The following is a 26,541-nucleotide window of genomic DNA, read 5'->3' on the forward strand; positions in this document are numbered from 1 at the left end:
AAGGGGGGGGGGGAACGGACATTATTTGAGAAAGATGAAAGCTGAGAGTTGAGGGGTTGAGGTGTGCAGGGGCGGTTTTTCCTACAGGCGGTATAGGCGGCCGCCTAGGGCGCCATTCAGAGGGGGGGCGCAAAAAAATGCGCCTAGGAAAAAAAAAAATGCTGGGCATTTTTTTTTTGCGCCCCCATCTATATCTCCAACCAATATTTTGACGGCAATGCCAGCCATTAACAGAACAGAAAACAAAAAAAACATTAAAGCTGCAAGCAGCGTCGAACGTGTCCTCGTTCATCTGCGCCGGTCGGGAGGGAGACGCCGGCGCCCTCGACCGGCGCAGATGAGCGAGGACCGAGGACGCAGGCACGCCGGTCGGACTTGACTCGGGCCGTGACTTGTAACGAGCACGAGAAGTTTGGGGCAGATTCGACAAAGTCCAGTTGAGCCAGTAGGTGGCGCTTTGAGTCTGTGAACATATTCATGCATCATGTGTCCCTACGTGAAGTATAGACCACGTCATGTAAATTCAATGTAAAAAAAAAAGTATTGTCCTGGAATCGATCACACATCTCCAGGTGTCCAGTCAAACACTTATGATGCTGAGCTATACATCTAGCTGGATCACAGGCAGCCGCAGACGTTCACATTATTTTGGGCACGACGAGGGAGTGAATGTGCACCGTTGATCAGGGGGGCGTAGCCGGAGCGTAGTTCAGCAGAGACGTGACATTTTCTCAGGGATTTTGTTCTTTATTTTATGTTTGTTCATTGTTGCGATCGTTGTTCTGTTTATTTGAAAGAAATTCAGTCTTGCAGGGCAAAGTAGCATTTGAAAGTTGAAATTCCGTTTTCGTGCAAAATCGTTTTAAATTTGCGCCACGAGTGAAGCTCGCCTAGGGCGCCAAATGTGCTAGGGCCGCCCCTGGAGGTGTGTATAAGAAGAGAGACAAATGCACACGATGCCTTCATGCTCGGTTTTACATTTCAATTGATTCTCCCCGTGTTTGCTTTCTCAAACTGTTCACATAACACAACACCTTCTAGGACAGCTTTTAGCTCGACGTGGCCTTGGAAATGTGAATAGAATATTGATGTTAGAATCCTGCGGGAAGCGGCCGTTAATGTCATCCCTTTGCAGTGTAAATCAGCCTCGTTCTATTTGAGCGGGCAAGGACAGGAAGTACGGCTATATTTAGGAGGTGGGTTCACTCCCATGATTAAACAAGGAGCACAACAATTAACATTTTAAAAAGGTTAGCCTCTCTGTTGAGAAACATGCATGTTGTGTGGGCACCGCACACACGGCTCTCTCTCTCTCTCTCTCTATTCGTCTCTACTTTGTGATGCCAGCGTTGTTTACCGCATATCTTAAGAGTTTGACACAGTTAGGATGGAACACAAGCTTAAGGTTCAAGAATAATCCCTCAGAGAGAGAAAAAAGATTATGAGAGAATTATGAAACGCTCAGTAACATGCTGCAGGGTAGCAGTTGTTCTATTTAGTTTCAACAAAGGTAAGGTGCAATAAAGCAGACTTCAATCAAGTGATGACAACAGTGGGTCTAATAACTGAAAAAAGCCTCTGCAGTGCCTTATCCAACTCCAATTACATTCAATTGCCCTTGAAAAATAAACTAACAAATATGACAGCTATGCCAAAAAGGAGAAGAAATGGAGGCATATGCAAATTCCACCTGGCTGGATCCAACACAATTAGCCTTGTTGCTCACTACCGCTGTACCACAACCCCAGAGAAACGGAGGTGGGCAGAAGAGAAGCCATAATCATATCTCATGCGTTAGCATGAGACCTGAGGTGGAACCGGCCTTTTGTTGTTTTCCAGGCAGAGAGCCGACTATTCCCACACTTGTCAGAAAAGCACACACACACACACACACACACACATCACTATGAAAATGCTATGCAATTCCATCATACTGCACCACACCAACTCATCCTGATGCTTCACAATAAAGGAGCAGCACCATGATGGTCGGGAAGGACATTTCCTTGTATTGGCCTGCCAAGAGATGTCGTTGTACGATCAGTGTGAATCCGATCTCTGCGGTTGTCACACATGGTGGTTTATTGTAGCGTGACTGACAACGCTAGAGCGCACAACCCTCATCCCTCGCTGTTAAAACCATCGAGACGAGAACCAGGAACATGAAAGAACGCCAGCAAATGCAGCATATGACATTATTTTTCCAGGAGCATCAAACGCACCAGGTGACGTATGGAGTGGATGGCTTTTGCTGCAACCACAAAGGACACGCAATCTCCATTTTTAAAGGATAAGTATTCTCTCTGGCTCTCTCCGAAGGCGGTCGCATTTTTTCTCTCCCTCCCCCTTCCCATGATCTTTCCTTCCCTGCTTGGCTTCTCTCGTCATGTCTTGTTTGTCTCTATACTGGAGAGACTCTCTACGCATCGCTCTTCGAACTAAAAACCATGGACGTAATCAACTGGTCCTTAAACGCAATTGACACCATCTTCTCGACGAGAAGCTCGGGTTCGGGGGAACCTGCCTGTCCTGCTGGGACGAATGTTGCTGGATACACGATGGACGCGTGGGCGAAGTGGCGGGTCTTGTGCCTAGCACCACTCTCCGTGAAGGACGTAGAAGACATCTACCTATTCGGAACTATGATTACAGGATTTCTGCTGTTTGGATTTGGCGCTGCCCTGGCTTATCGGAAAATTAAGGAAACGGTGACAGCTGTAAAGCCCCTAAGGCTGCCCGACATGATTGACGTTGGGTAGAGTTGTTGGCACTCAGACTGTGGCATTAAACCGCCAGAATGATAACATCGTGGAGAAGCTGACGGCTCTGCAAATGAAAGTGGATCGATTTGAAATTTTATTGGCAAACGGGAGGAAGATGGAGGAATAGTGGTTGCGCAAAAATGCAGCTACTGGAAGACCAAACAATCCCAATCTTATCTGCTTTCGGCTCCCTTACCGGACGGACCTTGGCCAAGTCCATTACTGGAACAACAACTCCCCCGAAGATCACTGAAACGAGAATCTCTCATTCCTTTCCCCCTATCCACAGACACCTGTGGTTGTTTTTCTCCCAGGACCTTTCAAGGCTATCTCCATGGCAACGACCATCTTGCGGACTGAGAACTCTGTCTGTTGTGGCCTGGGGGAGGACGACATACCAGAACACGCACACACGAACTTTCAATAATACTGATTCGCATTCACTACCCCCCTCCCCCCATCCCACGCCTTCGCCTGCTTTTAACCCCCAGTGTGACCGGACGGGCTGTGCTGGCGCTGCTGTGTTGGCGCCGGACCGGCTGGCTGCTTGTCGGTGCTGGTTACCTTCTGCCCCCAATGGATGGGCTTAGATCACCCAGTTGTTGGATTACCTCCCCCCTTCCTACTCGTTGCAAGTCATGTCTAAAATGTATGTGCTTATGTGCTAAGGTGTTTTTTTCCTGCTCCCACACTGTACCCCTCTCGGGGCATAGTCGGGGGGTTGGTGTTTTTTCTCGCCTTCTTCCCTCATGTTATGCTGTAATCTTTCATCCACCCTTTCTTGTAATTTCGATGCTTTTGTACCTGTACTCTGGCAAACGACAAATAAATATATCAATCAATCAATCAATCAATCAAAAAAACACAGTAGAATATCAAGTTCTGTGGTGTATGTCTCAGTAAAAGCTTTTTAAATTTTGTTTACTGTAGCAACAAGGTGAATATTGATGCCGTCGTGCACATGGACAGTAAATATGGATTGTATGAGTAAACATGCTGGGGACAATCTTTATTAGCACCTCAATCCAATTTGAAGTTCAGTAAAAATGACTTTTAATACTGTAATCATCCACATGCTGCCGTTACATCCTGAAAGTATCTGATGCCATTTTGGCCCGGTTTGTTTTATAAAACAGAATTTAACTTCCTTTTTAAAAAAGGTTCAATTATTTTAGCGGGACAAGCCAGCAGCTCTGAGGCTGTACGAGTGGAGCTTTGAGCCGAATGCTACGCTCACCATGACAAAGCTCACACGCTGATGTAGCAGGTAGCATGTTCACCGTGTGGATCATCTCAGTTTACTGTCACATGTTACCACGCTATTCAATTCGATTCAGTTTATTTAAAATAGCCCAATATATAATATTGCCTCAGAGGGCTTTACATCTGTACACATACGACATCCCTGACCTTTGATCTCTCATCGGATCAGGAAAAACTGTAAAGAAATAGAAAAACCCTTTCAAAGGGAAAATAAAGGAAGAAACCTTCAGGAGAGCAACGGAGGAGGATCCCTCTCTTCAGGATGGACAGAACAATAGATGTCATGTGACCAGAATCATTACAGAGTTACAACACATTCAATGAGTATGACAGAGTGTATGAATAGTTGGTAGTCGGCGTGGACCACGATCCAGATCTCCACAATCCATGAGACAGAAGGAGGTATTGAATTATAAACAAGTATAATGGACTCATTTGTATTTAGTTCCAACCATCAGGATAATCACCACGTATTACACATGATATCATAAATTATAGGGGAACATGAATGTCTGTCCCAAATTAAATGGCAATCCATTTCATTGTTTCTCTAAAACACTTCAATCTGGATGTGAAATAATAAAGGACATGATTTGCCGGAGCACTTTCGAGTGGAATTTCCTTTACTTCGCCCGTCTGATTAGGACCCACTATTTAATCTACATTTACTCACATGATAAGGCAGCTGAACTCGAAAGAGGAGCTTGTGGGGAGGTGGAAAAGAAAATCAAAGGATCAGATCAGTGCTGCGCTAATCTCATTGCCATTTAGACCTAAATTGATTTCCATAGGAAGGAGCCCCGGCCTCAGGGCCTGTGCAGCCCGGTCTCATCGTTCAGAGCCCATGGCCTTATTCAATAGCAGCTAAAGGCCATGCTGGTGTTTTTAAGGACGGTAATTAGCTTAGTGTCGTACTAATGCTAAATAGCAGCCTCTCTAAATCAATCCAGTCCCTGAGACCCCCCCCCCCTCTCTCTCTCTACACGGGCATCCGCCGCCGGTAGCGACTGAGCACAGGAAGCAGCAGGTCGCGTGTTCGCATCATTTCTTTCCTCTGCACTCACACGTTCTGATTGTTGAACCGGAGACTTTACCCAGAAGCCCTTTCTGCCAGAAACTGTTGAGCCAAGTGGTGAGTTTCATAATTACAGTTAAAGTATGATAGAACATGACCAGGTGGATGGATGAGTGGATGGACAATAAGCAAACAATACCAAAGACAGACAGAGGATGACAAAAAAAGTGCAGCAGCCTGTCCGTCACACACTGTCGTCATGGCAGCAGCAGTAATGGTTGGAAGGAGGAGTGAAAACACACGTGACGTTTTGTCGATAAATAGCTCTGACGTTTTTATTTGTCTTTGTGTGCGAGTGCAGCCAAGCACAACAGAGGGAGACTTTGAAAGAAATCTGTGGCAGTCTCAGTAAATAAATAGCATTATTAATTATTGATTTTGTATGTATTTTATTCTTTTGTAATGTTTTGTACTATCTGGACCTTGAGTCTGACATAAAAGTTTGATTGCTTGATTGATTAACCCCACAAACCTTGTTTAACGTGAAAGACCAACAACCAACTGACACCCTTTATGTAAACCTCTATATCGTGAAATATGAGAGAATCGGCGTCAAATCGGCGGGCGGAATGGCAAAGACACTGACATAAGGCACATGAGACAAAGGGTGTGGTGCGAGTCGGGAATCTAAGAGGGTAAACTTCAACAGACAGATTTAAACCGTTTGCGAAAAAGGTCAAATCAAGGTGCTAAGAGATGAAAGGTCCTCCAGTCTTACCATGCCGCTCGCTCTACTGTAAATACGTCCCACGGGGCGGGAATCAGTGGAACAGGCAGCTAGCAGCTGGTGCTTAGTGGGGTCCTGCTGGCCCGAGCCCACAGTCACCCCGGCTCACTGATGAAGGCAGATGGATTGGGCCACAGCCCCGACGCAGGAAACACCCCCCCGAGCCGTCAGATTAGAGCCAAGCCTTCGATGGAGCCGCGACAGCCCGCTGGGGGAGAGAGAGAGAGAGCAGACCGGGCGGAGAGCTAACACTCGGGACGCAGGGACCTCTTCACGTGAACTCTTGAACCAAGGAGATGGGACGAGGTGTCAACGGTTGAGTGAACTGGTGCAGAGCGTTGATGCAAAGGCAAGAAATCGTACCAGAGCTGATGCATTCAACTCATTTCAGATGACGACCACGACGACAGCATTTGATGCCGTCAGCCGATAACACCGTCGCATCTTCCCCCTCGTGTGGCCTCAGAACCTGAAGGCAAGGCGGTGCTGTGTACCTGTGGTGGCTGTGAGATTTTTCTTTCTCTAAAAACCTCTTCTGTACTTTGGATGGATGCTATATCGAACATTTGGAGTGCAATGAGGGCTACATTACATGTTTACCAGATGTATGTTCAGGGGAGTGCATGTTGGTGTTCACCAGAGGCTGATGTTCAACTAAAATATCACAGTTCGAAGATAACTCCATGTTAATTTGTGTTACGGTTAAATAAATAAGTTGTATACATTGCTGCCCACACAACTATTTTTAAATGCTCTTATTGAATAGCTAGCGCTGGCTTCACTTGCATCCATTGCTTGGATCTGTTACACACAGCTGTGCCAAATCATACGAGAAGACTGCTAATCACCAAGCTAGAAAAAGGCGTGTGACAGTACAACAGACTATTTTAGATTATTTTACTAATATAGGCCTACACCCCATGCAATGCATGGACATCAAGGAACACAGAAAGTGTTAATTTCAGATACCAAAGCGTACAGCAACACCTCGACCAAAACAAGGCAGGACCCCCCCGCCGCGTTCCAGGGCCAGAGCTGGCGAGAGCACCCCCGGAGGGAGGGAGTCGTATTGATGGGTGAAGCCCCTGCTCGGTGCGCTACAGTTGGCTCAGGCGCATCTCCGATAGTGCGTCGCGAGCATAATTAAGACTGCAGCACATTAACAGATGGCCGCAGCATCGCACCGAGTAAGTTAGAGAGAAGATGCCTGGTGTGAATATTATTGTATTCTGACGACCCTACCCGAAGCATGCGGTGCCCACAGACACGTTTTTTAGTTGCTGAGCACAATATGTGTTGTGTATTTTATCATTGCAATACAATAGAATATTATTCTACATAATATAGAAAAACAGAAAGATTGTAAAGGTATAGGTAGAGGCAAAAATGCTTATATATTACTATCCGAAATGATTATTATAAAAAAATCAGATAATTAATATAAAAAAAGAAAATAAAAAATTATATATATATTTTATATTTTTATATTATTATTTTTCTTTTATTTTTACATATTATATTTTTTTATTATTGTATTTATATATATGTATATATACATCTTCATATACATACGTTTCCATCACACTTATGTGCATCTGAATCTTTTTGAAAATAGTGTTAAAATGTATATTTAGGATTGTTTTCAGCGTACTGTTCTGTAACGTATGAAACACAGACCACATTGTGTGCAGCGTCTCGTGAGTCGAGCAGTGTGGGATCCCGGGCACACGGGGAGCCGTGCCAGGATCCCTGGTGGAAATGTAGAATTGCTGCTTTTCTGGAGATTACCCAGATCAACGCTGGAGGAATAGCACACTGGTGTGCCCCGACACCGCCGCCAATGTGTAGCCTGACATAGTAAACAATAGTGTGGTGGAGGGCTGGACTTAAATATTTGCATTCGTTAGGTCCAATATTCATTTCAGCTTTTTTAACCCCTCGAGATGAAAAAAATGGGTTAAACAGGCCTGAACTTTGTGAGAATACATCTCTCTCCAAAACACGGTGGTCAAAACAAAGCTGGAAAAGGTCTCCTCCAACTCTCACGTCCTAAAAATAATGATTTCTGACTTTTCTGCGTTCTACATTTTATGACGTTATATTTTCTCACTGTGCTGTAGTTGCAATGATTCTTCCATTCTGACACATTAACTTCATTGCGATTTATTTTAAACTATGTTCATATAGTCTTTTCACAGTGCCTTGTATTTCTTACGTGATAGAATAAACCTCCCACGCCTTTTACTTTTATCATGAAGGGATTTAGGTTTATCTGACGTACATGCCCCAGTACAGAGGGCCAAGAAAGTCAGGAAATTGACAGTAATATAAGTTGCAAAGCAATCTTTATTCATTATAATGATATATTCATATTCTTGAACTTGTCGTTTGATAATATTAGCCAACATTAACAACTATAAGATACATGACACACAAGACTGTATTGGCTTAACTACTTTAGCATTTAGTTTTATTGCTCATAAATTCTATTTATCATTTACAATGTTTATTTCAAAAGTTACAACGTCTCGTTTTAACACCAAGTCTGGAGCGAGCCGTATCTCGTAGGTCCGGTAGAACGGCATCCCCTCACCGCTTCAATCAAATCTCGGCCATGAAATGTTTTAAAGTCCACAAAAATAAAAGTTATGGTCGAGGATTAACATTCACCAAGTGCCCTGGAGCTTTATGCCAGGACACTCGATGAATGCGGCTTCCACGGCAGGTCTGCTCATTGTGTTTACTTCTATTTTCCAGTTTTCATCCCAGCTTTTATTCTCCTCGTCTTTTGTTTATTTGTGCCTCATCCAAGCAGTATTTAAAAAAAAAAAAGTAAATGGAGAAAGGAACCTCAGGGAACAGATGAGAAAACAGAAGTCACGATTCAAGCCATATACAATTTGATGATATGACCAAAAAAATCAATAGGAATTCATTGTGAACCCCCCCCCCCAGAGCTTCAGCACCAGCACAAAGGAACAATCCAGTGCTCTCGAGCTGAAGCGGTAAAAGCCCAGGAAAATATTTCTCCTGCAGGAATCAAACCATGCGTGCAGAGCAGTGCATTATCCTCCCCGAGGCGTTCCCCTCGCCCCCCAGACCCCCCACTTGTCATCACATATACACGGGAGCCAAATTCTGAAAACATTTTTTTCTTTTGAAACACTGCTTGCAATTTGAGGGCAGCCAAAAAACAAGCAGTGCAATGAAAAGTTTGCAGAAAGCCGAAAGGAACAAAAAAAAGTGTTTCAGCTGATCTCTTGGCAACCAGTCGGCTGCCTTTGTTGAACTCTGCTGAGAAGTCACACGGTAACTGTGAGGGAGACACCAGCTGGAAGCTCAGATTTAAGAAGTCTGTAGACCACACACATCATTGTGGGATGCCAGTGAATATACATCTTCAATGTTACTTTTATAGATGTATATATTATAGAACCAACATGTCTTTTGAAACACTCTTGGCAGATGCCCCCTCCATCTACAGATGATTTTAACGGTTCCAACTGAATGTATTTCACTTTGTGATGTGAAATCTGAACCCGAGCGTTTATTCCACTCTCCTGCACCAATTAATGCAACTTCAAAAATAATGTTCTGTTCCTTTTGTCGCTGGTGCTTTCTCTAGTCTGCTTGAATGCTGCTCATCAGAAAGAGATTCTTCTCCCACAGCTCCTCGTCACCGTTGCCTGGCTCAGACACGCAGCGATTTCACCACAGAGCTATTCCCGAAAGGTTCTCCTGTCAACGGTTTGTTCCTCTCTAGTTCTAAATATGAACTGGTGTTAGCTCATGATACCCATTCAAAATTAAAAGTTATTTCATATAGCCCAATATGACAAATTATGAATTTGCCCTAGAGGGCTTTACAGTCTGTACACATACGACATCCCAGGTCCTCACATCGATTTACACGAGTAGACTCAGATATCCAGTTACGTCCCTGTCCAGTCGGGGCTATTCCCCTTTCAGCTTCTTAAATTGTTCTCTTAACTCGAGCTACGACAGCCCAACGTAGTCTACATGACCCTGACAGATGTACTTCCCCACCGCCCTCACTGTTCCATCCTTCCGAGCCTCATGTAACCCATGAGCTGGGGGTTTCCAGCCAAAACCCTTATGGGGACAACCCTTCAAAATGTCTCCCCTGACCTTATGTTTATTCATGTGTAGGGGGAACCTAGAAAAGGCCTCCTCACAGCTGAACTAGCCAGACAGAACTAAGGCAATCCCCCAAGAGAGCGGGGACATATACACCCGAACAGAACGAGAGCGAGGTGTTCGAGAAGGGCAAAAGAATATATTTAGCATGGCCGGGGTGATGCAAGTCTTGATGCAGCCGCCCTCCGGCTACTGACCCACGGGGGCCGGAGAGGAGGACGGGATCCAGAAGCTCGGTAAACAGGGTCGCCATTGGCTGACCTTCGGGGGGTGCGGGGCGGGGGGTGACTCACTGGAAAGCATAGTGCGGGATGATAATGAGAGAGCTGGAGTAGAGTGGTTCAAGTGCCGAGTCTCAAGGAGGGATGTTATGGTACCAGATCATCAGGGTGTGCGGCATTACGCTACACATGTATTATTCTCAGTTACATCATTATTTAAAAACTAAATTGTGAAAATAGAAATGTTATCCAATTACACCATGGTGTTGTTTTTGTGTGTGTGTGTGTGTGCCAGAAGTACTCTGTTACTTTATTATGTCTTTCTCACACACACAGAAACCTTCTTTAGAAAACAACCTGTGGACGCGGTTACCAACACAGCAATATTAGTGCTTAAAAAATATGTTGGGTGATATGCTATGTAGCAGCTTTGAAGCTCAGAACCTTTACTTCATCTCCTGAACACAGAGCCGTTTCATTGCATGTCTCACCGAGGTGGTGTCGAGCGGTACATTAGTAGTGTGTGCTGTGTGAGTTCTGCATTGAATTTTATTTTACAAATATGCAATAAAAGTAATACAATATGTGTCTTCCAAGAAAACACACACAGACCCCCCCTAGTACTATATTGCAATACTACAGGCAATAGTCCCACGAGAAAGAAAAGCATCACCTCATAGTGCCATTAAGATTAAACCTGGAGCGTCAGGTGAACATTTTCCAGAAGCCGCTCAACACGACGGAGCAGACGGAGCGGGGCGATGAGACGCGGCATCGATATCTAACGAGTTTCTCTTTGAAACGTCTCCTCGTCGTGCCTCAGAGGTGAAGGAGGTGCTGTGCTCCCTGCAGAGCTGCTCCAGCTCCTCCTCTCCCCGGAGACGTCTGCAGAGCGAGACCAACACCTCGGGTTTCTCTGCGGCTGAGTGTTCTCCAGACTTCGCCCCCAGGCGACTTTTTAAATGAATACCTGGCACTGCCTTTCCCCCTGATAATTATGTATCATCATCACCCATTGAAAGCTATAAACGGAAGATGTTTAAGTGCTTTTAGAACAGGGCTGAATGAGCCGTTCTGCGACTAGCTTGTGCTGGATTTCATCAATGTTGCATCTTTTATAAATATACTCGACGTCGGCGGGTTGAAAATACGTCCATGTTATTACGGCTCGGCGCCTTTCAGTCACACGGCTCCTTTTGTTGACGGCGAGCGATGTGCGCTGCTTTTAAAAAAGCAGGACGGGCTTTGTTCCGTGTCGACTGCAAGCAGGAAGCAGCTCTTCTCTTGATAATGGACAGATTGACGAGCCTGTGGGGTTTCACAACGGGCCTCAAGCCTCCCGGGCCGGCTGAATGGCAGCGAGGCCTCGTGTGCCTCCCGTCGCTGAGCAGTTCTATACGCGCCTCTGTTGCAAGGAGACTCCGCGTTTAGCCGGGAATTCATTCCTGACGCGATAATTGCTGTCAAATTACAGCCGAGCAACAACAATTATGATGGGTGCCGACAGGTGAAGTGTGTGGGTGTCCCCAATCGCCATGCTGTAGCCACACACACACACACACACACACACAAAGGAGTTGAGGGAATACACACAAGGCAATGTGTTTCGCAATTGTTCATGGTCCCTCGGTCAAGCAGCACAGTTCCATCAACACAGACAGACACACACGTACGTTGTGTGATAATGAAATACTTTGCGATGAACAAGGAACTCTGTCCCTCGTGTGACCGTGTCTTCTTTTATCACACCCCAGTAACTCATCTGCAGCCCTCTGAACCACGTGAGCTCTCGAGGGAGATTCCCTCATGATCAAAGCCACGATGACCGCGGATGTGAACTCGAGTGGGTACGCAAAGTATTCAGACCCCTTGAAATGTTTCACTCTTTGTTGCATCGCAGCCATTTGCTAAAATCAAAAAAGTTCATTTTATTTCTCGTTAATGTCCACTCAGCCCCCCCCATCTTGATAGAAAACGTATGACCGTGTGATATTTCAGTTTTTCTTTTTTAATAAATGTGCAAAAATTCTACATTTCTGTTTTTTTCTGTCAAGATGGGGTGCTGAGTGAACATTAAGGAGAAATAAAATGAACTGTTTTGATTTTAGCAAATGGCTGCAATGAAACAAAGAGTGAAAAATGTAAAGGAGTCTGAATACTTTCTGTACCCACTGTATATGAGCCAAATACATAATCTACATTAAAGAGAATTTACTGTTAATCTGAACACCACCATTTGAAAGTAGGGACATTAAACGGGTCTCGAATTGTTTCTACAAACATGGAAACCCCGTTTTTTAAATGTCATTCTGTAAATGTGTTCTTTCTTTGACGCAGCGAAACACAGTGACGTCAACTTCACGTTTTTTGAGCATTTCTCGTGGTCTTTTTGACAAAAGCAGACTATAGGCTCTTTTCACAGCAGCTATTTTGACACGTAATTGCAGGCTAAACACAAAATTGTGCGTGCCGGCTCACTGTAATAATGGCTGTGACACAAATGGAATGAGACCTTCGTCACCGTTATCAATTACACCTGCGTCTACGCTGCAATTACACGTCGAATGGCTGCTTCCATCGCACAACAGCCAGGACAAGGTGGAAAGTGATTTTTGAACTTGTAATTATAAAGGCCAACATAATAATTCATAAATAGTCCTCTCTCTGACACGTTGTCAGTAGGAAAGGCCCAGGTGTTACTTATAACCCAAACAGCTCTTTTCTAATCAAGTGTTCCAGCAAGAGCAGCATTGGAAATTAGAAATCTAAGCAGCCACTTTTAATTCAACCATCATTTATTTTTCAATTAATTATTCACACCTGTGCTCAGTTTGCATACCACCACGAGCCACATTGTCTTAATTGTGTTCTCACTTTATTTGTACCTTTATAGTCTAGCTATGGCTATAGTCTAACTATAGTCCAGTTTAAACGTGACTAAAGTCACGCAAGCTGCAGGTGAGAACATTGACCCGAACAGACCTCAGCTTGCTTCACATGTTTAAGTTGTTTAAACCGACGAGTGCATTTAGTTTTGCAGTAATGGCTAAAAACAATTAAAGACAAAGCGGCGACACCTCGAGGTGTTAGTGATAGTCAAACTCACTGGCTGCCCACAACCAAGAGGGAATGGGTCCACTTAGAAATACTAATCTTGGGAGCCAAGTGACTCTGTGAAGGAATGGTTGTAGTAGGGTCAATATGGAGGAAGATGATTTATGTTTGTGTTTATATTTTTGTCCTTGTCTGATTGTTTCTTATAGTTGGTTGTGATGCTGTTATGTAATTTTTATTTATTCGTTGTTGTTTTTGGTTGTCTGGTGTAACTTGTAAAAACTTTAAATGAAATGATTGAAATAAAGAAATACTAATCTTGCACTTACTTACAAATACCGCTACCACATGTCTTTCTGAGATGGTCGCAATCAAATGCGTCCCAGCGCAACATAGGACACAAAAATAGTTCCCATCAAATGCAAATTAAAACAAAACCAATATTCAACAAAACGAGTTGTACAAATAATAATATGCAATTATACTTATTATAAATGACCTACATAATATTTATGGCAGTTAAAGTTAGCATGGCCGCCTGCTTTTTTACTAAATAATAACCTAAAGTCAACGCCTTAAAATGTGGTAAAAAATAACAGGCGACATAATGTGATGTTTCACATCTCCCCACACATTTGAACACAGGTGATATTCAGCTCACAACTTGCTACTGGGAATTGCATTTTTGTTACCTGGCACACGGCCGCTTAAATTACAGCGGGGCAAGACGCACTCGGCCTCACGTGGCATTGGTCCGGCCCCCCGACATCAGCGGCCCCCAACCTGTTTAGTGCCACAGGCCGGTTCAGGTGTAAGACGATGTTTTCACGGACCGGCTTTCAAGAATCACCTGTAGCGATGAACCTGTATTTTAACCCTACTGTTACCTTCGGGTCAATTTGACCCCATTCAATGTTTAACCCTCCTGTTACCTTTATATTTACTGACATATTTTACCCTCGGGGTCAATTTGACCCCAGCAATTAAAACCTCCAGAAAATTATTAGAATTAATATTGTTTTCCAAGTTTAAGTGTGAGGTACTTTATGTTTGTTTGTTGACTACCTAAATAGCCCTTTAAATATATAAAAAAGTTGATATTTCTTATTTGTTTGACACAGTGAAAAACAGCCTGGGGTCAAATTGACCCCAAAGGTAACAGGAGGGTTAAACATTGAATGGGGTCAAATTGACCCTAAAGGTAACAGGAGGGTTAAACATTGAATGGGGTCAAATTGACCCTAAGGTAACAGGAGGGTTAAGTAAGACTTATGACATTATCTTTCACACACAGCTGTCTTTCACCTGGAAGTCGTGGGCTCTTAGACATCCGTTTTTTAAAACTATTATTTGTTAATTCTTGGGGTAGCGTATCACGTGACTGAGACGAGGGTCTCCACATGTGTCAAGAGGCACAGACGCACAGCCGAATGTATCCGGTCGTTTTTACTAAATTAAACATCTTTCAAACCTTGATAATCAATCAAATATTTGTTTCATTAATCTTTTTGTACCAAAAGACCGTAAAGTTAGCCACACACCATTTTAGAAACAATGATATCAGCCACTGACCTTACATTGCAGAATAATGATGAATAGAATCAACATTAATCTCGAATTACATCAAATTAACAAGTACCGTATTTTTTGCACTATAGGGCGCACTTAAAAGCCTTTAATTTTCTCAAAAAACGACAGTGCGCCTTATAATCCGAAGCGCCGTATATATGGATTAATTCTGGTTTTGTTTACTGACCTAAGCGATTTTGTGTGGTACAAGGCGCTCACGGCGCTAAGTCAAAATGTTTTAGTACGACTTTGGTAAACTACAAAGCCGCACCGCTTGCAGCATTACGGCTACCGTAGCCAGGAGCGTCGCGGAGTAATACATACTGTAGCGACCCTGGGTCAGGAACGCTACGAGACGTAGATGGCTTATAGGGTGTTTATTCAAGGAACATAGAACAAGCTACTGTTGGCCGTAGCCTACGCCAAAACGACAACAAACCGCCGTGAAACCTCAAAACCAGCTTCACGTCTGCTCCGGGTCATAGCTCCGCTCCGAACCCGCGGAACACAACACACACACAACAACATCACTCGCTGTCCAATCACAGACCCGCCTCACAGCTACCAGCTCGTGAGACGTTCACTTACATCCGGACATAACCTTTCCCTCAGTCCGTTACAATACTGTGCTTCACCATAATATTACAGTGTGTGTATAAGGATCCCAAAATACAACTGAATAAGGTTGGTAGTTATTGTGAATACGCTCATTAACGTTTGAATAATGTTGAGAATTATTGTGAACGCGTTTAATAAAGTTTGATCGACTGACTTGTCTGACTGTTTTTTTTCCGCTTAATGCGCCTTATATTCCGGTGCGCTTTATATATGAAAAAAGATCGAAAATAGACCATTCATTGACAGTGCGCCTTATAATCTAGTGCGCCCTATAGTGCAAAAAATACGGTACACTTTTTAAGCCAGCAGGTGGGGATCTGTCCCTAATGACCCGTTACCTCGAGTCTTAATGATCAGTGAGTGAATCTCATGGATGTACCATCTAATCTGCAGACATCTCTTTCAGTTTATCTCAAGGAAACACAAAGAAACGGTCTGAGCAAGTTGGGAACATTTTAAAATAAACCATTCTGAAAATGGTTCCCGCCAACAACTGTGAGTCCTTCTTCCCCTTCTCCTTTCCGGAGTAGAAGGTGAACCAGGGTGTGGCCGTGGCAGTGACACCTCGGGGTGCATCGTGTCACATGACGTCTGCAGTGATGGGAGAGAAACCTCAATACCTCATAAAAGAAGACGGATTCCATGTCACACATCTCTAAGGTCTCATCACAGAAATCTGCCGATCAGTCCATTTGTATTACATAGGGCAGTTTATTGAACTTGTAAATGTGTTAGGTGTCATTATGCATGACCTTACGTTTTTCTACACTCACAAAACCATAAAAGTTTGAACATTTATAATAATAATTTGCTTGCTTCAACATTTCATTCAAAGCTGTAAATTGTTATAGCTACATTTTGTTAAAAACACAATATTTACATTAATTGTAATACACACATTTTATATTTGGCATACTTACATTAATCTCATATCATTTACAGGTTCTCAAGTACTGATTAATGTGAATATTTAATCTCAAAGATTCACAACAAATCAAAAAAAGTAAATTAACAATACAAAAAATGAAACATATAAACAATATCAAAGCCCCCCTCCACCCCCCCCCAAATTAAAATGGTGCCCAGCATTTACGCTCGATGAATATTTTTACGCCAAAACGTCCTATTTTACAAACACAATGTGAAATGCCACAGAAAACGTACTTCACTGCAGCAACGCAATGTGGTCGAACCGCGCAACTATTCAAAGTGCAGTCAACTCACGTCCATCTTTTGAATCAACACAAAGTAAATCTCAACTGTACAAATATTTAACAATGATTAGTTTGTAAATATTTCTTCAATAGAGTGTCAGTCCTCGAGTGTTTTGAGGTTGCAGCCGAGAGTGAAACTCTGATCCAATGACTGCTTCTAAAAACAGTCAAAATACAGACGCTGAAGTCGTTTGTGCTCGTCTCAAATTACATCCTATCAATACATAACAGTTTAATTAGGATTTTTTTTGGGGGGGGGGGGTGAAATCACTTTTTGTGAAATCAAAATTGGCTCTTAAAACTTTCCGATCCAGTTTAACAAAAGTTTCTTTACAGCACATTGTACATTTTCCTTTGGCAAAATACTTGGCGCACCCCCTAAGATCTGTTGTCATGTCCATCATGCAGGAGGGATAGGGTGTGTTCATCTAAATGGTCAAAGGCAAAGTTCTAAGCATGCAATTGCACCAGCGTTCGCCCTCGTGTTTGGTCCAGGCTCATGATTTTATTGTAAATGAGGGCAATTTTTTTGGTAAGTGTGAAAGGCTGATTTATCATTCTTGGGAGAAGGGCAGAAGAGTGGTGCTGATGGCAACGTCCCACGGCAAAAACCTCTCTCGTTTTCTGATTTACATATGACCGTGTGGAGTTAAACAACGTGGAGTCAAAATTGCTCCCATTACTGTGCTGAAGTTATCTTTGCCAAACTTATTTAAATCACTGCATTAAAATGACATTTTTCATCTGGCAGAAATAACAGCTTTTTTTCCTCTTTCATTTAGCGGTTTTACATTGTTAAATTTGTGTGTGGATATGACTATGGGAACACACCCGTTTCTACTACACTTCACTGAAATGCATACTCGAGGCCTCTAGCACCTTTTTAGCCATATAGTATACAAATGTATACGAGTCGTTAAAAAAAAAAAAACGTGCAAGACTCACGGATAAAAGACTCTGTTTCCAATACTTAAGGCAAAAACAATTCTCATATATACCAATATATTTGAGATTATTACATCTATCAAAACTGTGTTTTTCGAGTGTTCTGGTAAACATATGTGATGACTGACCGTGGTGACCTGTCATACACGCTGGAGCTAAAAGTGCAGAACGACCAAGCCAGAGCCAACGCAATGCCCTCTAGCAAATACAAACAGAAACGTTCAATATTTGACCGTTTCGTCAGTCTTTTTTTTGACTGCCTGTTAATCTAGAGGCCCGTGTCTTTTATTGGAGTGTAGGTCAGGAATGCCAAACTGAAGATCCCAAAAAAACAAGTGAGTGCCCAGTAGAAAAGTGCAAAATACGCCAGTGTGTTTCTTCTCCAGACCTGGACCCGAAACCAGCACCTATAGCTGGGACACCTTCCTGGGCAGAGGCCTTGGTCTGGGGACTCGAGGGTCAGAGGTCCCGTCCAGCTTCATGCTGCCAGTGCGGAGCTGGTGAGGCTTGGGTGGGAGGGCCGGGGGGTCCGTCGGTGGGGGGATGGAGAGACTGTGGGGCAGCGGCACAGGCCTGCGGGGGTTGTTCCTCTCGTACACGCTGTAGGGGGGAGGCGTCTTATTCTCTCTGCGGATGGGCTCGTCCGAGCTGCTGGAGATGGAGTTTGGCAAGGTGTTGGGGGGGGGCAGCGCGTGGTGGTGCAGGTGGTCGCCGGCGGGCAGCTCGGTGCCAGAAGCTTCCGACACGCTGCAGCGGCTGAGGGACGAGATGCCGCTGCTGTAGCTGCCCGAGAGGACGGGGGAGTTGGAGACCAGGCTGGAGGACTGGCACTCGGTGGGCGACGGGGTGAACGGGGGCACTGTGGTCTAGAGGGGGAGAGAGAATGGAAATAAAAAAGAGAGTTTTATTCAGGCTCTTTCAAGCAGGTAAAGCTATTGGTCGTTTTAATGGATTAGCAAAACAACCAACCTTTTGTTTATCGATTAATTGTTTGAATAGCATCCTAACAGCGCCTGGAAATCTTGTTTTTTGAACCGTGACATTTTTCCTGTTTCTCTATTGTAATGATTTGCTGTTTTTTATGGTGGTATGGTAATGAAAAACTAGGGCTGCCAATAACTATTGTTTTAATCATGAATGTGGAATTATTTTTTGAAAAACATTTTTTTTTTAAATGACAATCACACGGTCTAAGAGCATCCAAAAACAGTCCAAATAATGTCATTCAGCAGAATAATCTGCAGAATGACCTCCGATTGTTTCATTCAGAGCCATTGTTGTTGGGTTCAGGTGTCCAGCATTTCACAGTAAAAAGGCAAACTAGTTTAACATCTGAAAAAAAAATGACTTTCCATAAAATAGCATTATTTAAATATTTATGGAAAACATGCATCCATATTGTATGCATGGCCGATTCTGCTGTCACAATAAAAAAGAAATAAAGTGAACAGATTGAGAGGGCCAGGTTTTTACACTCCATCAACCGGCCCTGTGCACCGAGACGAAAAAACACAATATGCCACACTCCCCCACCTCAAAAATTCGATCACTCATCAAAATGTTTTTTCTAAGCAATTACACCATGCTGCCATTATATCTGTTAAAATGTAATTGGATCTAGTGGAGTATACAATTGATCAGTACGGTTGTATTGCTCATGCTTCAGGGGGCACGCACCAAGAGGTATCCATTTAGCATGCACGACTGGACAAACCTTTTCCCACACATGGGGCGACCATGATGAAAATATGTCTATTTCATATAGTGCTGACAAGCCGTTTAAACCCCTGACCCAGTTCTCCAGAGCGAGACGACCACTGAATATCAGCTCTGCCTCTGCAGATGAGGAGGTCGGACTGGCGCCATGTGTTTTCTGCAGTTCCACTATCTGTCCTGGGGTTTGTGGTCTGGTAATGGGCCCCGAGCTGCACGGAAATGGGGTCCATGCATCCCTGACCAGATCTGTATGGGTGTGTGTGTGTGTGTGTTAAGTTGTGTGTGCCGGATAATGGGGCCCACGGTGGACCCATCTCTGGCTGTGCATGAACACACACACACACACACACAGCATGCTGGGTGCCAAGCTGTCACTCACACTTCCCAGTGTCGTTCTTTCGCTCTCTCTTTCCGCCTCACACACGGACCACACAGACACACACAGACACACACAGACACACACAGACCCACACACACAAACAAGCAACCGCATTCACACGCGGTAGTTATCACATGCGAGAAGACATCGCACCCCAGCAAAGCTGGGAGCTTCGCACCGATGCTCGTGACAAGCCCACAACGGAGATAACAGTGAGCAGGAGACGAGAATCGGTTGGCCAGAGTTTCAAAACAACTTTTTGTTTCCCTCATTAAAAGCTCGCTCGGTGCTTACTCAACCTTCCGTCGACCTCTACCGCTTCCGCAGTCTGAAATAAACTACTAAGAGGCTCATTGACAACAGGTCAGAGCTTGGAGACAAAGCTAGAGTAATCAGTTTAACTGCAGATAAACCAAAAAACACTTGAGGTCAGAGGTGTTCAAGACCCGTTCCAACACATCTCGGTTGAGATGCGAGATGGAACGTTCAATACATCACTCGCAGGGCTCAACAAAGCGTAGAGAAAAAAGAAGAAAAAAACAGGGTTCAGTCTTTGAAATTTAAATTCATCTGACAAGTACATGAAGTGAAGTTGAATAAATCCATCTGGATATGCATATTTTTGGCAAGCGGGCCAGGAGGTGACCTCGTCTCAGAGCCAGAATTAAACAGTGGGAAACAGTTGGCGCCCACCAGGTGTACATTTAGCAAACACAATGAATGCCCTCCAGCCAGTACCCCTTTGGGTCCTCTTTGGGACAGCCGTGTCATAAAAAGGCTACAAAATCAGCAGCACTGGAGCAATTAGCAGCTCCAGTGAACAGTAATGCAAAGCTCCCAGGCCTCGGGTTGACACAGAGTAGGATAAAGACCCCGGGGCTGGCCGGCGAGACCTTAGCGGTGCGGGACAAAGGCCCCGAGACTGTCACTGAGCAAGGTCAGGCAATCTCAGGGAAAGACAGAGGAACAATTCAAAAAAGAAGAAAAAGCCTGAAACTCACACCAAACGGACGGAGGAAGTGAGGAAGTGAGTAACGGGGACAGAACCAACCTTTTGCGGCGATCTGGACGTGGAGACGGGAGACTGCGACCTCGTGTTTTTAGCCGAGGAGCCTGCTGACAACCAGAGGAGAGAGGAGGAGAGCGAAAAGGAGGAACAATTCAGATTAGGCAGCCGTTTTCTTCCTTTCACCGCGATGACACAGTCATGCAAACATACAGACACGGAGCGGAGCGGGCCATCGGCTTCAAGCGTCAATGAAGCGCTGTTGTTCTGCAGGTTCTTTGGGCCGCCTTAAGCTGTTTCTACATCAAACATCTGTTTCTGTGAGGGCAGCAGACGTGTGTATGTGCTTGAGTGTGTGTGTGTGTGTGTGTGTGGGAGGGGTGGGGGGGCAAGGGAATAATCTGAGGTGGGAACTGGAGTCGGTTAGCTTCCTTGTGCTCAAATGCAAAATTCATTTATTTTTAATGATAGCAGAAAGGGTGGTCCTCACTTCCAATGTGAATTTACTCAGTCCTCAGTCCGATGCCCATACGGGGGTGTGTGTGTGTGTGTGTGTGTGTGTGTGTGTGTGTGTGTGTGTGTGTGTGTGTGTGTGTGTGTGTGTGTGTGTGTGTGTGTGTGTGTGTGTGTGTGTGTGTGTGTGTGGGTGTGTGTGTGTGTGTGTGTGTGTGTGTATGGGGGGGAAGGGTGACACTCCATGTATTATGCTGCTGGCCAGCATAATAGATCAGAAAGCACTGTGGGAGAAGTCAAATCTGTATACAAGTAAACAACTAAATTACTGTGTGAGTTGATGGTGGAGAAAGCAGCTGTGGCAATCTAATGACATGCAATTCTCAAAATCTGGAAAATGTACTGGAATCTCAATTGGGATCGACTTCAGCCTTCTGAAAGTCTACTAAGATGTTCAGACTTGTTGTCAGCTGAACTCACACATCTCAGACCAGAACGTATCAAAGCCAGTTTGTGAAAGCAAGACATCAGGAGCAGCAAGCCAGAGGAAATGGTAGCCGAGGGCCTCAGATGGGAAAAGATCATCGTCGGAAGATGTGCGGGCAGCGCCAGGTGTCAAAAGTCGGAGTGGAGAAATTAGTATCATTCTTTAAAATGGGAGAATGCATCATGATCAGCCACTTTACCTGAGTACGGTGGCCTAGGAGGTACAGGAGGGCATAGCATTTTGCCAAAAGAGTCAGAGAAGGATGGGGCGCCCTCTTTGACACTGTCTAGGCTCCAGCTACTGGGCGTGGGTCGCACTTACAGCACACAGAAACATGACAAGTCACTCAAAGGATTATGGGATGACACGAGACAACGTGGAGGAACACATTTCAGATGGATGGCATGAGAACATGGAAACAAATGGCAGTGACACTGGGTTCACACCCAACATGCAGGAGTGTATATATTGACTGAAAGAGTGTCGGATGAAGTGCGACACGTTAAAAGTCCTAAAAACGCATTCAAGGAATCCAACATGTACACGCCGTCTTCTAACAAACGGATTGCGTTATTTCTCTCGACGGATTTCTGCATTTCTTTTTTTCCCCCGTGGCCTGAAAAAAGGTGAAGTGGCCTACTTGCACGCACCACTTACGACGAGCGATATCTGAGGAAGGAGCTTCGAGCATTAACTCTTCCACTAAGCACATTCAGAATGTCAACAATCGTGAAATTCATCTTCTGCTCGAATACGTTGCGCCATGCTTGAGAAGACCAGAGTCCTATAACTCTCCGACCTCAGAGACTTTGTCGTTTACAGCGACACTAGTGCCGTCATTATTTCTGCCTCCTGACACGGCTAGGACGCCGTTGGACATGCATTGTCAGCGCATTTGGGACTTTGACTGCCGAGGCAGCCGCTATGGCTCACAAGTGAGCCCCGGAGGCCACAGCTCCGTGTACATCGTTGACAGCCTTTTTTGTCTTTTTCCATTTTCTTGAAATTGTACGATGTGTATATGTTATTTTTGACGAGCAGTAGCTTTTTTGTTTTCTCTTACTTCGAGTCCTGTCTCTCTTGTGCTTTTTAAAAGAGTTGGTAGATGATGTTGGTCCATAAATGTGTTTCTGTACTTCTATTACCCGATTTTACATGACATTACTTCACATGACATTACATTACTTTACATGACATTACTTCACATGACATTACTTTAGATTACTTTACATGACATTACTTCACATGACATTACATTACTTTACATGACATCATTTTACATTACTACGGGGGCATAAGTTAAGCATGTGTTGCTTCAGTTCAAGCTGCAAAACAAACCTCTGCAGAAGTGATTTTTGTGGTAGCTAGTCGTATTAAATTGAACAAAAGCATATAAATGGAGCGAGGAAATGGAAAAGAGAAAAATAATGGCGGTATTCTGAGCGAATTCCACACTTACACAGTTGGTGTGAAAGCAGGTTATTGGTTGTTTCTAAATGTAGATTTCAAATCAACAGGAACAAACTTTAAAATACACCATTGCACCAACACTACTTGTTGTGGTAGGAATCTCAGACGGTTTTTGTTTAGTCTTCAGGTTTTATGGGTCACATTCAATCAAATAAAAAGTAGCCTCTTCAAGTCAGGGAGCTGCATCACATGCAGGCTTTTTCTGTAAAGATAATATGTAATCACACGCTATTGAAACCGCAGTCAGGGCGATTAGTCAGGTCACAGTTTATGAAGCGGTGGCAGTCTGATGCCTCCGGACACCGAGACTGAGCGGGCTTCATTTTCATTTGACAGCCATCACAGAGTCTGGGAAGCTTCATATCTTAACAACACTACATGTGGTATCTGGAGTTATAATTTGAGGCTTGACGCAGCAGACGTGGCGAACAACACTTTTGCACAATCGCAGGCTTTGTGTAAATTCCAACACCTTTCGTCGTTGTCGCATGCACAAAGGTGTCATGTCACCACGGTGTGGCAGCTCATCAATCTCTCGCCGCATTATTTCACAGATCGCGCTCGAACCGCACGGAGAAGGTGTGCGAGTCGCCAGGAAGCGATCGCATCCACACTCCTCGCGCTTTATTTTGAGGCGTCTCTTCCGCATTCCTCGCTAATTATAACACAAAGTGTTTGTGAGAAACACTGATGGGAGGGAATACATTTCACGCGGGCTTTTTACTCCCCGTTTGTTTTGCCGAAGTTCAGAAAAGGCGATTTTTGCTAATTCTTTTGTTTCATTACACAAGGGGGTGGGTGGGGGGGCTGTAAGCTTTCAGCCCCAACTCGGCGGCATACATTCCCCACAAAATTAAAGAAATGTGCATCTCTCCCTGGCTATGCTGAGCTAAATTGACAACATGGGAGGGGGGCTTAACTGACAGATATGAATTCACACATGTCCATCAGCGTTGCAGGAAAGGTACCTGCCAGTTTAATTACTCTTGGAGGATGAGGGAAGATGAAAAGCTGTACGGCGCTGAAGGAAAAAACGGAGCCCAGTGTGTGTGTGTGTGTGTGTTTCCTCAGGCGCTCCCCGAAGCAGCTGTGTGAAGACAGACGTGTCCAGTCACTCTGAGGTGAAACTGTCACACACACTCCGTGAAGACCGGCAGCCTGGACAGCGGCGGTGAGTTATCGAGGAGAAACCCCCTGCATGCCCGCTCTAACAGCCACGGACACTCAAAACGATAAAATAAAATAAACTGCACTATCCCATCACCTTACTCGCCTCACTTTGGCATTATTATTCTGCTTCAGGGGATTCCCCGCCAGGTGAGAGTGTCTTTCTCGAAGGTTGCCTGAATGTAGAATGTCGGTGTTCTGCGAGTGCGTGCAAGAGAAGGATGTAACAGAATATGATAAACGTGATGTTTTACCTTTGTCCGGCGCCGACAGGTTGGGGTCACTCCTCGGTAAAGTGGCGTCACCTATCTGATGAGGAGCAGCTCTCTGCACACAGAAGAAATAGTCCAAATGACGGTCAAATATGTGCAGCGTGAAACGGTGTATTTGAGATAGCGTGAGTAAATCCCGGCTTCAAAGCGGAGGGAATAATTGAATATTGAACGGTTAAAATAAATATCAAGGTGTGAAATAATTCCCCCCGCCTAGAAATTCAATAGTAGACACCGAGGGAGGCACAGACGGCAACAGTCAGAGAGACGAAGCGCTGAATGCGTAACGACCTTTATGTCTCGCGGGGTGACATTTGTAGAAGTGATGAGCACTACCCCCCCATCCCCAAAAAGATATCGATCATATTCTTTTCTTCTGGCAGTAAATGTTACCAGAGATCCACGTTTCTAATAATCAATGTTCTGTTAGCCGCTAACAGCTGGTGTTTCACTGCTTCCAGGTTGGAAATAATTGCTTGGTCTCCCACCATCTATTCATCTGTCGAATAACGACGATTCCTTTGAAAAACAGGTGAACTGGGCCGGCAGTGGTGGCCGTGAGAGGCGAAGGAAGAGGCAAAACACATTATTATTTCTCTAACGGCAGCCTCGTCTCTGAGGATAGAGTGTGTGGGTCCGTTACATACACCGCCCTTCAGCGAGAGAGCGAGAGAGAAGACGCTGCAGTGTGATGTAGTTCTCGTTGGCTCTGGTTCTTGCATTCCTGGAACGTTCTCGCTGTGTTTCCTTTGACTGAAAATGAGGCAAAGCTGCACGGGGCGCGCTTGAAAAGAAACTGCAATTCTCAGCGACAAAAGAGCGGCGTCATGGCACGAGCCACTTTATCCCAAAAGGCAGAAATCGCCCATCGAGACATGCGGCTCGATACAAAGTGGACCTGGATTTCTGCCCGTTGAAGAATTTAAGACGCGTCAAAACGTATATCTGGATTCTGTCTCATTCCAAATCACACTTTTGGATCACAGTGAGCTCGACAGAGGAGGGCACACAGCCATTTGGAAGAGCCAAGTGAGAGGAAACATTAGTTTCCTTTTGCATACAAAAAAAAAAAAAGAGTCCACTGAATATATAGAGTGGTCGGGGAAGGGTTTTCTCCATACTCGGTGACTCAGTGTCACGTTATATAGAAACGCAACCGGCGCTCAATACCACAAAACACATTAGCCGTGGCTGCCGTTGCTATGGAGAAGAGGAGCTGGAGGGAATTCAAAACTCTGTAATGTCGCAGGTGGGAACGAAACACAGCAACATAGTTGCGAAATGTATTATTAGTGTTCCCAACACTGTAATCCTAAACTTCTAATGGAACTCATCTTCGGCGTGGTGACTGGATGCGGCGTTTGAAAACGCACCTCGGGAGTCGTGGCGAACTTCTCCCTCACACCTTGCACCTTCAACTGTTTATTAAAGAGTTTTTTTCAAATGCACTTCATATTGTCAACAACAACGACCAGTGGTGCCTGAACTGTCTCCGACCACTCCATAACTCTATTGTGATTTTGGCTATGCTAAAAGTATTAGTCCATGATATTATATGCCAACATGACATATTTTTCTTGAACCCAAATATATGAATACAAATGTGACAGCGGGAGCACATTCTCAAACTTTCCGCACACATCTTTCCTCGTTGTTCGGCCACTGAAAGGTCAACAACTAACGCGTCTATCTTTGTTTCCACCTTTTTCTTTGCATGCAGACAACCATCTGTTTCAACCTCAGGGAGACAGTTGCACTTTGTTTGACTGGACAATCATTCTAGACTGGAACACAAGAGACAATGTGCCATTCCGTTTGGTTGTACCAACCACAGGTGTGTGTGTGTAGGTGAATGTGTGTGTGTTTCAACCTGTGACGGGTCCATCGGGTTGGGGAAGATGGCGCTGACCGGTCGGTCTCGTGGAGACAGGCAGGTATTTTCTCTGGAATGCTTGTGCTTCTCTGCCATCTGGGGTGAACCTGGA

At 44.5% G+C, this 26,541-nt stretch overlaps 1 protein-coding gene across 1 annotated transcript in view; it reads right to left on the reverse strand.

Annotated features, from left to right (window-relative positions):
- Nucleotides 1-15,191: 15,191 nt before the first annotated feature.
- Nucleotides 15,192-26,541, reverse strand: part of dock4b (dedicator of cytokinesis 4b) — a 117,139-nt gene continuing 105,789 nt past the window's right edge. Inside the window, exons 50-53 of the mRNA XM_056424696.1 lie at nt 24,539-24,611; nt 21,847-21,963; nt 20,753-20,814; nt 15,192-18,472 (exon numbers count right to left, since the gene is read on the reverse strand). Coding sequence (XP_056280671.1) covers nt 18,014-18,472; nt 20,753-20,814; nt 21,847-21,963; nt 24,539-24,611 — 711 coding nt within the window. The 3' untranslated portion in view covers nt 15,192-18,013. The remainder of the gene's footprint in view (nt 18,473-20,752; nt 20,815-21,846; nt 21,964-24,538; nt 24,612-26,541) is intronic.

The sequence above is a fragment of the Pseudoliparis swirei genome, chromosome 10 (assembly GCF_029220125.1).
Source record: "Pseudoliparis swirei isolate HS2019 ecotype Mariana Trench chromosome 10, NWPU_hadal_v1, whole genome shotgun sequence".
NCBI lineage: Eukaryota > Metazoa > Chordata > Actinopteri > Perciformes > Liparidae > Pseudoliparis > Pseudoliparis swirei.